At 50.2% G+C, this 11,421-nt stretch overlaps 1 protein-coding gene across 1 annotated transcript; it reads right to left on the bottom strand.

Moving 5' to 3' along the window:
• Positions 1-844: 844 nt before the first annotated feature.
• On the bottom strand, positions 845-3,566 carry Phox2b (paired like homeobox 2B). Its single transcript, XM_050149577.1, has 3 exons — positions 3,326-3,566; positions 2,305-2,492; positions 845-1,360 (listed from the first exon to the last, which is right to left on the bottom strand). Exons 1-3 carry the CDS (start codon positions 3,564-3,566, stop codon positions 845-847), a joined length of 945 nt encoding a protein of 314 aa, XP_050005534.1.
• Between the last annotated feature and the right edge of the window lie 7,855 nt (positions 3,567-11,421).

The raw sequence follows: 11,421 nt of genomic DNA on the forward strand, positions 1-11,421 counted from the left end.
CGGGTTTGGGGATAGCAACGGTGTGGCGATCAGTTGCGCTAATGGCAAGATGGTTTCTCTTGAGGTGGGGGTCAGGCAAGCGGGCTCCAGAAAGTCACTTTGGCTGCCAGGACAGTCTGAGTGAGCCATCTCTTCGGTGGCCGGATCCCAAGGACCTGAGGGGAACCAGGGCTGGAAAGACATCAGTATTCCTTCCTAAAGAGGAGCCACGAGAACCTGTACAGTTGTGAGCACGAGAATTTAAGGGTTCGCAAGACCAAATCCTCAGCGCCAGCCACAGTCCTCCCTTGCCCACTTTGTATTTTTAACTTGTCCCCTCCATTTGGATCTGTTTGACTTTTGTGATTTATTTTGTTTTACTTTTTTATCGTTGCTGTCTTCCGAATTTTCCATTTGTTTCTAAGAAGTCACTGAGTTGGTTGTGGCCCCCATCTCTCCCTATCACCTACTTGGGGCCACAGACACACATTCTCCGAGACAAACATACACCCGACACTCAGACACAGCCCCCTGAGAGTGCCCCGAAGTCCAGGCCACGCTGCTCACACCCCCTGGGCAGCAGGCGGAGCCCTGTCCTGTGCGCAGCTCGAGGCAGGTGCGAAGCCGGGGAAGTTTTTTTTTGTTTGTTTGTTTGTTTTGTTTCGTTGTGGGAGGGGGTTGAGGAAAGGGGTAGGAGTGGGTTTGAAATGGGAGCGACGTCATTTTCTCGTTATTCGAATCGCGATCATTTTAGGCCTTCGATGAAAAAAGCCACAGGCAGCAGCGACACTTAGCCTTGGGTCTACCCACTCGCCCACTCGCCAGCCCGGGCCCGGGCTCGCCCGCCGCCGCCACAGATCGCAGATCAGAACATACTGCTCTTCACTAAGGCGGCCTTGGCACCGTTGGGTCTTTGGAGCGAAGACAAGACGCTGGCGAAGGGGCCCCCAAGTGAATCCGGGATGGAGGTGATGGGGCCCGGGCCGGGAGCCCAGCCTTGTCCGGGGCCCCCGGCCGCAGCCAGGCCTCCTGCCGCCGCCGCAGCAGCCGCCGCTGCCGCCGCAGCCGCTGCAGCAGCCGCCGCAGCCGCACCACCCTTGCCGGGTTCGCCTCCCGGGCCCCCCGGGCCCGCCGCCCCGGGAGCTCCGGCCGGACTGGGCCCTCCGCCGCCGCCGCCGTTTGCCCCGCAGCTGGGGGTCGGGTTGGGGTTCGGTCCCGGGCCCCCAGTGCTGTCGGGATCGGTGCTCTTAGCGTCTTTGCTCTCATCGTCCCGGGAGGAGTCAGACTTCTTGCCCGAGGAGCCGTTTTTGGCTGCAGCGGCAGCTGCGGCTGCTGCGCGCTCCTGCTTGCGAAACTTGGCCCGACGGTTCTGGAACCACACCTGCCCAAAGAGAGGGAAGGTGATAAAACAGGGGAAGAAACCCAGAGAGCAAAGTGGTGCTTGGGACGACCCAGTTCACCAGTTCGTTTCAAATGGCACACACACACACACACACACACACACACACACACAAACTTCGCGGTATGAATGGACCATTGACATCACCGCAAATGCCCAGTCTGACAAGTCTGCAAACCTCGTTGCTAGTACCTCTTCTGAGAAATTTTTTAGGGGTCAAAAGAACGTGCCAGGGGGGGAAATGACACCTTAAGGTACAAAGGTCGCACAAAAGTTCTAAAACGAAAGCCTTTCTTTTGATGTACTCTTAAAAGCGCTCTGCCTACTCAGCCCTCTCAAGTCTAACTGGCAAAAGGAGAGTGCCTTCCACTGTGGTGACCATAGCTCATCCGTGCGCTGCCCGCCCACAGAGGAGCCTTCCACGGAGAGCACGGCCTTGCCCTGGGCTGGCTGACCAGCTCCAGAATGCTCCTAATAGTTAGGTAGGATCCCTTCAGGAATCTGTTTCAAGTCCTAATTGCTAGGAAATTATTACACCGTGCACCACCGGCGCTAGGTTTTCAAAGGCGCGTGAGTTCGGAGGCACTTGGCAACCGAACGCTGACGACAACTAAGGCTGACAGAGGAGCAGGCAAAGTCTGTGATCGTCCCCTCACCGACCACTTCCTCTCTCCCATTCAAACTCCCAGCCCCCCTGCTCTGGTGGGAAACACTTTGCGGCTGTGAATCAATTGCCCGAGTGTGGTCCTTGGCCCACCTCATGCTCACACAACACTCCAAATCCCATTTCTCTGATCCGCCCCGGATCCCACACACAACACTCCAAATCCCATTTCTACGATCGGCACCGGTCCCTTTGGAATTCTGAGCAACAGTACCCATCCCTCGCCCTACTGCTGCCGCCCTAGCCCCCGGTTTCCCCGCACCTGGACTCTCGCCTCGGTGAGGTCAATCTTCAGCGCCAGCTCCTCCCGGGTGTAGATGTCAGGGTAGTGTGTCTCAGCGAAGACCCTCTCCAGCTCTTTCAGCTGCGCGCTTGTAAAGGTGGTGCGGATGCGCCGCTGCTTGCGTTTCTCATTGAGGCCGCCGTGGTCGGTGAAGAGTTTGTACGGAACTAGAGGATGACAGAGGAGGCTAGAGTGAGCAAAACAGTCCGAAGTTTGAGGGACTCCCGGGCCAGGACGTGAGTACCCCAAGGTCAGGTCGCCCGAGAGCCGCTAAAAACTCCTGCGACGTCTGGAAGTTTTAGGAGCGGCGACCTGCCAAGAAAACCCAGCAAATTAGTAATGTAGAGAAGCAGGGACACGAGTGAGACGTTGTGTGGGTTCTTGTGGCCCAAGTGCCTTTGGATGGGTTGAAATAGCAATTTGGAGACCACTTGAACCCCCGAACGGGGAATAGTGCATTCAGCAAGATAACAGTCCAAAAACATCACTTGGAATATCAGAAAGCCAGGGACGAAGTTACCACTCACAACCACTGTTGCAACTTTTCAATTCTCAGAAGTTGACGCCGCCCGAAAGTTGGGGGATAGTGCTGTAAAAAATAATAAATTCAAGAAATGATCATAAAAAGGACCGGCCAAAGAGGTGTGAGCCGCTGTCGGTTCTTTAAAAAAAAAGAGACACCGCCAGTAATGAGCTTTACTCTTTGTTATTTAATTATTTTCTAAGCTTTACGTCTCATCGCAAAGTAAATAAATTATGCCTATCATTTTGGCAGCTTAAGATAATTTTGTTGGCGGTTCGGGTGTGACTAGGATAGTGTAACCCTGTAAGTGAATTACCCCTCCCTGCAATCGCTTCTAACGTGATAAATTCTTTCATTTGTGTAAGCAAATTTCGTTTGGTAAATACTAAACACATTTCCATTTTCAAATGCAATCAAGGCTTCCTATATACGAGCGGAAAGGCGGCTTCTTCCGCTAAGAGAGCTAGCGGTCCTTACCTGCGGCGTACGGACTGCTCTGGTGGTCCCTGAGGGTGCCGAGGCTGCAGGATCCCGGCGTGAGGGACGGGCAGCCGGACGTGGCCCCAAAAGTGGTCCTTATCGGGTTATACTGGAAGCCACTGGCCTGGCTGCAGGAACTGAAGTCTGCATAGGCTGAAGCCAGGCTCGAGGTGTCCATCCCGGCCATACAGGACTCGTAGGCAGAGGAATTGAGGTAAGAATATTCCATTTTATACATTGAAAAGGTTCTGGATGGCTCAGCCAAGTGGAAAAGTGAAATAAAAGATGGATATGGAGACGGTGGCGGAGTGGGGAGATGCGCACAGCTCAACGCCTGCCTCCAAACTGGCCTCCTTACTACCAGCAGAGCCTAGTTTTATGAAAAAGCCTCCTGTGAGATGCCTTGTCTGAGGTCTCTAGAGCATATAGTCCTCATAATAAACTTGGCTCTTTCCACTTGGACAATAGCAAAGCGGTTGGTCTTATTGCTGGCGCTTTTTACATGACAATAACTCATCCGTCTATTGGGCTGGCACTGGGGAACTGAGCTGTCCAACCTCCCTATCATTGATTCCTGCATCTCTAATTAGAATTTAATACCACACCATTACGCACCGAGCCCCTGATCCTCCCTTCTAACCAGCTCCTGCCCTTTAATTCAATCACGCTACTTGGAAATAATGAAAGTTGGGTGACGATTTTCCCTGATCCAATTTCCAAGAGCTTTTAAGCCTTTTTAACTGATCATATACCTTAGGCATAAATTGAGATAGTGTGTATCCCCCCCTTCTTCGTCCTTTTTTTTTTCTTGGTTAGGAAGAAGAAACCTTGATGTCATAGAAAACCTGTTTTGTAAGAGTGTTACACGCTCAATTTAACAACAAGCCTACCCCCTGAAGTGCATGAAATGTTATAAAGGACTGGGACATTGGCAAGACTCGGGCGCCCTGTAACTTAGCGTAAGGGGGCCAAGGGGGTTTTTATGTGAACGATAAGGATAAGCGGATTTCTTTACAATACACCTGGTCGAAGGGGATGAAAAAAAAAATAGCATCTTATCAATTGTGTTTCTCCTCGAAGCTGAATGTGCTTTTCCAGAGACGTGGGCAGACAGCCCCTTTACAAAGTAAAATAAACAACCGAGTAAAGCTCTCAAAGGTAAAACATCTGGATTCCCTACCGAACGTTTCTCTGCGCTCAGCGCTGTCTGTCTGCGTTAGTGTAGATTTGGAGAGGTGAGTGTGAAACTTCCCCGCGGTGGTTGTTCGTTTTAATTACTCCGTAGCTACCATGCCCAGCATGAATGCACCCAAACGGGGGTCTCCTTTTCCAGCCTTCTACTCTCTCCCTCTCTCGCCTCCCGCTTTTTCAAGCGCTCACAATCCCCTTTAGACCTGGGATTTTCCAAAGAGGATCGCTGTCTTGTTTGCCCTTTAGGTTTTCGGACTTCACTGAGCGGCACCCTTGCTCTTTAAACAAGGCGACGGCTTGAGGCAGCGCACTTTCCTAGTTCGATTCCTGGGGCTCTTGGGTTCTGGCGAGGAGGCGCAGACAAAGAAGCCAGCCGTGATTTGTGGACCTTGGTGGCCCCATGATTTAAGCGGAGGGTAATTTTCATTTGGTTCGTTAGACTCTAGCAGAATAAAGGGAAATATTTCATTAAATCCTTCCTCTCGGTGGACAAGAGGGGGGAATGCTTAGTTGAATCGCCGTGTGGTGTAAACAAACCCTGGATATTTTATATGAATTAAATGTGTAGATAATTAGTTTTATTGCATTCATTACCCCCTTTATGTGCTCTGTAACAAGTCAGTAATTAAAGTAACAAACTCATAAAGTCTTTATAGGGGCATTTAGGCGTTCAGTGTTTGCCAAACTAAGTGGTTTAATTCGATGCTAGTGCCGGGGAGTGGATGGGCGCCCGCTCTCCACGGCTACCCTGCTTTATTACGCACTAAACCACTGCAGACTCCGTAATGGATTAAACCCGGACAGCGGCCCCCAGCCTTTTCAGCTTCGACCCAGGTGTTTGCGCATCCTCTGGACTTAAGAGCGCTGAACTGGCAGGTTCGGGCAAGGGAACCCACCGAGGAAGCTGGTGATAGTTTTATGGGGAGGGCTGATAGTTTTATTGCAGATGTACGTTGTACAATGCGTATTTGATAAAGAAGGGCCCTTCGTGACCAATGTGCACTTTTTTGTGCAGCGGGGGCGGGGAATGAAAATAAATGCGTCCAAGGTTTGACTGCGGCGGGAAACAAATTACAACACTCTAAATGGTTTTTCTTTATGGTCACCAGACAAGAGGAGAAAGGGGGATGCAAACATCTGTCTTCAGTCCCTGAACCTAAAGGCCAGCAAAGACGGATGCGAATCCAAGGGTCATTACAGCACGGATTTGTCTTTATTTATCGCTCCCTCATGAATATGAATCTGCATCTGGACCGGGAGGTGCTTGTACCCCACGAACTCCACATGGAATTTCCCTCACTGGTATTCTCCCACTGCCTTCCACTTCAGGGAGGTGGGGGATAAGTTACCAAGCACAAGGCTACGATTGTCCAACTTTCTCTGTTCCCTGGTACTTAGGGGTGAGGGGATTTGGAAATGATCGCATTCTGGTTTTTCTGAAAGGGTTGTTGTAGCTCAGGCCAGCTTTCTGAGGATGCCAAGGCGTGGGATTTAGGTCAGGTTAGGCTAGATTAACACTGGCCAGCCAGCTCCTCCTGGCAGAGGTGGGCTTAAAGCTATTTTTCTGCAAGAGAGACATTTAGGGGGTCTGGGAGGAGGTGCACTGAGTCTCTAAGGCTTAGGTTTGCCAAAGCCCAGGTTCGCAGCCTGCCTGAGGTGCTTCTTGGGTTGTTCCACTAGAAGCCACCCCGACTCCTGGCAGCTGCTCTATGTAGCCCAGAGTCCTACGCCAGACCTGCATGCCACGCATTTTCACGCTGCGTTCCAACAGCCTTCACATGACTTCAGCTTCAGCCGACTCTAGGTTGAAAGTTGAAACACACGGGGCTGGTTTTTGAAAAGGAGTTTGGGCAGAGGTCCTGGCTATGCTGTTCAGGGCGCTGCGGTCTAGATAGGAGAAAGTGGGGGGGGGCGGGGAGTCAGGAATCCCAGACGGGGAAATGCCCTCGGAAGAGGGACAAGCCCAGCCAAAGCCACCACAGGGCGCCAGCCCAGGGCTGGTCCCTCCCTGCAGTCTGGCTCCTAGCCGCCTCCACTTGGTCGCGCCAGGCGTCTTCAGGGTGCCAGCCCTGCTCTGTAGACCGTCCTCGGCCTCCTTCCAGACGCCCCCTGGTGCCCATCCTCTTGTGGCCCGTGCGCTGTGCGCCTTCTTGAAGACCTCTCTAAACTAGAACCGCACGGTTGGATGAGCAAGCGCTCTTGACTTCATTTTCCCCTTTGTAGGAGTTGTAGGTTTATTTGGTTCAGTGTCATCGCCCCTCCCACCCGCCCCTTCCCCACCGCTGGCCCCTCTTTTGTGGCTCGGGGTCCCGATTCTGCTCAGCGATGAAAGGCTTGTGAGGCTGGGCCAGGCCAGAGCTCCAGCTCCAGCTCGCTGCTTTGTCCCAGTTGTGCTTTCTACACGCGAGCTTCTCCCCTAAAAGTTGTACCAAATGGTTAATTTAATTATTCCAACTATAGACCAACTGCTTCAGCAGCCGCCACCACGCGTCTGGGAGGAAAAAAGAAGCCATCTATAAGAAATAATCTAATAAAAGTGAAGTGTAGAAAAACCCCTCCTGATTTTCAACCGGCACAAATAGAATTAAAGGTTCAGCATCCTTTTCCCAAACAGACCTTTTGTCCAGATCACAACTTCAGCCAACCAGCACTGTGGACCGTGCCTGCTATTTATTTTAATAGAGGCGGGTGGGAAGCGAGATGGATTGATAGATAAATGGCCACATGGATAGATGGATGGTTTGATCCATCTTCCTCTGTCTCTCTTTTCTTAGTATGTGTACACGGTTGACTTTTTATCCCCCTGCCAATTTCTAAATCAATAATGGAAAGGCAATCCTATGTGGCAAAAGAAAAAAAAACACTATTTATTTAAAGGACAAGAGAAGGAGACTACCCGCACATATACTATGGGGGGGGGGTGTTTACATGCTACCAATTGGAAAAGGTTGAGAGTTTTTTTTTAACGTTCCTTGCCTTTTCTTTGCCATTCATAAGAGCGTTTCTTTTTCTTCGTCTGAAAGTCAGAAAGAATGTTAGAAGACAAGGAGACAAAACCAGCAAACAAAATGCCATTGTATTGTAGTAGCAATTCATGGGAAAATGCTTGCCAGACTCCTATGCCTCACTCCTGGGAGGCTGTTTTACCCTGGGCAAGGCAGAATAACACAGTGACAAATAAAATATTAAATGCAGATGAGGGTTTCAGAGGAACTTGCTGTTTGCTTTATTTAATGCTAGGTCTGAATTGCCCCCGCACAGCCAAGCCCCTGCCTGGTGGATATGCAACTGAGAGTCGGTGTTCTCGCAACCAGAGAATTAGAGGGTGCGATTTGTCCTTGGCTTTCTCTGCACACAGAACGCTGCAGGCTGCAATTTCCCCTCCTTACCTGCACTGAGAAAATCATCCTCACAGAATTTGCCAGGGCATCAACTCCAAGAGTGTAAAACAAAGCAGGCACAACCATCTCAAACCTGATGGCCAACTGTATCCACCCGGCATTTGAGAATCTTTACCACAGACAACATTTGTGTAGCAACCCAGATTCACATTTTCCGATAGAAACCTTTTTAGGTTTTTGTAGGTAACCTCCTCAGACCATGACTGTAGTAATCATTGAGTGTTTGACAACATACGTGAACCGAGTAACAGAGCTTGGCACTTGGAAAGAACCCGGTGACGGTTAGCCACAGGCTTAAGGTGATGCTGATGACACTGAGAAGCCTTTTAGGAGTGTGGGGTGAACGCTAGGTTTTGCATGTGGATGAGGCATAGAGGCATGTCTTTCCCATTGCATATCTCTAACGTGAGGACAGGATGGTAGCCCATCACCCAGCAATCAAACACGAACGTTCGTTGTTTTTTTATTAGAAGATATATAAATACAGATGATAAGTTAATTCTCTTTTAGCTTACATTATGCACAAAATTTACTTGTGATTAGTATACTGGTTTATTTTTGGATGCAAACGCTGAGTGGTAGAGGAGCTGTCCCTGTAAGAACCGTGTCTTTGGCTCGCTGGGTGGGCTGGGGCTGGAGTTTCCCAGATGACTCCTAGATGGTGCTTGTGTATCTGGATTTGTTTTGAAGGTGTCTCTATATTGGTGACGGGTGGCTAATCCCCCGCAGAAGTTCTTTAAGGACCTCCTTGTGGGACATGCCTGCTTCCAGTCATCTTCCCCCTACTCCTCCCTCCCCCATGTAAAGCCATAATTAGCAGAAGAGACAGTCCTGTACCTTTAACTGGAATTTGGCGGATGGTAGCAACATCTGCTGGTCTGTTGGTTAGAGAGGCACAGGGCATTTGATCAGAGTCACAGATGTAAACGTGACATCTGCTTGTAACAAAGAAAGGAGAAACAAAATTAAATTAGGCAGGGAGCCCTCTCTGCCTGAGCAACAACAAGGGGGGGGGCGCGGACTATTTGAAGGAACAACGGGGCGGGGGGGGGACTATTTGACGGAAGGGACCATTTGACGGAACAACGGAGCGGGGGGCACTATTTGACAGAACAACGGGGCAGGGGGGACTATTTGACTGAACAACGGGGCGGGGGGGGGGACTATTTGATGGAGAGAAAAAAGTGGAGAGGCTTGTGATCATCTGAGCCCATGGCTGCCAGAAGAAGTAGCAGCATCTCACAGAGTAGCAATGTTCTTAGCCTTTGAAGCTCCAAAGAAAATGGTCAGACAGGTTTATTCTCAATCAAACAGTACCCCAACCTATGTGGGTAAGCTATCAGCTGAGAAGTCATCCCCAGATTGAAGATCTGGTCATGGTCAGATGCCTCTGGGGACACTGATACCTCAGGTCTTCTCTGGATATGTTTGGGAAGAACTGGTTTCTCACTCAACAGCTGTGTTAGAACTTCTTCTGTCAACTACGATGAATGAGTTCTGGCTTATTTGTGCATCCAGACATTTGTGTTTGGCATTAAAACTGCCTACCTACATGGCACCTAAGGTGCAGCTCACCTTGAGGGGCATTCAGAGATAATGGTTTAACATTTTCCAACCTGGCAGGCTCTACCTCCCCCGGACCCCAGGTGCACATCTGTGTGTGTGTATGTGCACGTGAGCACAATGTGTCTCAGTGTATCTGTGTGTGTGCGTGCACATCTCTCTCTATGTGAGTGTGTGTCTCTGTGTATCTCTGTGTGCATGTGTGTGTGTAGCTCTGTGTGTGTACATATATATGCTTATCTGTCTACATCTCATTTCCCAAATTTCTCCAGGTGCAGTATATTGTGATTATACAAAGGAAATTCCAAATGATAGCAAAATCTACTGCACAACAATTCCCTACTTCTCGGTCGCTAGAGCAAACCATTTCTGCACCTGTTTTGTTCCCATTGTGCCGCTGCTCAGAGGAGGACGCCTTATTCTAGTCTCAGACCCATCTCGTCACCATGCTTTGGAAGTCAATGCCTTCCACTGGCTGAGGGACCCATCTAACCCTCTCACAGGTCTTCAGCCTCTAGTGCTTCTGGAAGTCAGCAGGCTAGCCCACGCACCCCCACACTAACAGTCAGGCTAGCCCGCTCACTAACAGTCAGGCTAGCCCACCCACCCCCACACTAACAGTCAGGCTAGCCCACCCACCCCCACACTAACAGTCAGGCTAGCCCACTCACACCCACACTAACAGTCAGGCTAGCCCACTCACACCCACACTAACAGTCAGGCTAGCCCACTCACACCCACACTAACAGTCAGGCTAGCCCACTCACACCCCACTAACAGTCAGGCTAGCCCGCTCTCCCCCCCCACTAACAGTCAGGCAAACAGCTTTCCTTAGCCTCACCCCACTGCCGCCACTCCGCCCCAGTGGCAGTCAAGCATCTCGAAGGTGCTGTCTTCTTCAGCGTCATTATTTCTTAACTTCTCAGCATTCCTCACCCTTATGCAAATCAAATATTTTCACCATGGTTGCCAACTCCATGTTAGATTTTCTAAGCCTGGACTTGCCTGCGTATATTTTATTACTCAGACTGTTTAACAGATACTTCTGCCTTTGCTTACTTCCAGGAACCTAGTGGGAGTCCACCTTCCTATGTTCTAGAAGAAAGATATGGTCAAGAGCCTTCTAGAAAGTGAGAGAAGGCATGCAAGCCCCTCCCACCTCTCTTTTGTTCTATCTTCACTCTAGTAGAGGCCACCTTGTTAGCCTTAGCCCTCAGTTGGGGATGCCATGGAGAAGTGATCGCTGAAGAACCAGGCTAAGCAGATGGCTCCTCTGAGTGCCAGGGAATGCTCTGGAAGAGATGCAGCATGTGCTAGCTGGCTATTACCAGCCGGGGAGGAATGAGTCAACAAGAAGGTGATGAAGGCTCCAGGTATAAGACTCTGACAGTCAATATTCTGGCTAGTTTTCTGTTAACTTGACACAAACGAGAGTCAGCTGAGAAGAGGAAACCTCAGTTAAGAAATCCTGCTTAGCTCTGCCTTCAGACAAGCCTGTGGGGCATTTTCTTAATTAGTGATTGATGAGAGAGGGCTTAGCACACTGTGGGTGGCATCACCCTGGGCTGAGGGTCTTGGGTTCTATGAGAAAGCAGACTGAACAAGTCATAGTGAGCAAGTCAGTAAGCAGCACCCCTCCCTCCGTGGCCTTGCCTCAGCTCCTGCTCCAAGGTTCCTGCCTTATTGCCCTCACTGCTCTTGATGGTCAATGAACTGTGAGTAAAACAAACTCTTCCCAAAGTTGTATTTGCTTGTGGTGTTTCATCACAACAACAATCATCTTGACTAGGACAATCAAAGACACCAAACACTGAGAAAGCTCGGAGGATTCAGGAACCTGTATGTAGTTCAGCTTAGGTCTTGAATACAACAGGAAAGACCAGAGTGTCGGGGCACCTGAAAAGGTGCAATGAGACACGTGATAAACTCGAGGTGTGG

Source organism: Alexandromys fortis, unplaced genomic scaffold, assembly GCF_014885135.2.
Source record: "Alexandromys fortis isolate MF-2015 unplaced genomic scaffold, M_Fortis_MF-2015_v1.1 scaffold_0, whole genome shotgun sequence".
NCBI lineage: Eukaryota > Metazoa > Chordata > Mammalia > Rodentia > Cricetidae > Alexandromys > Alexandromys fortis.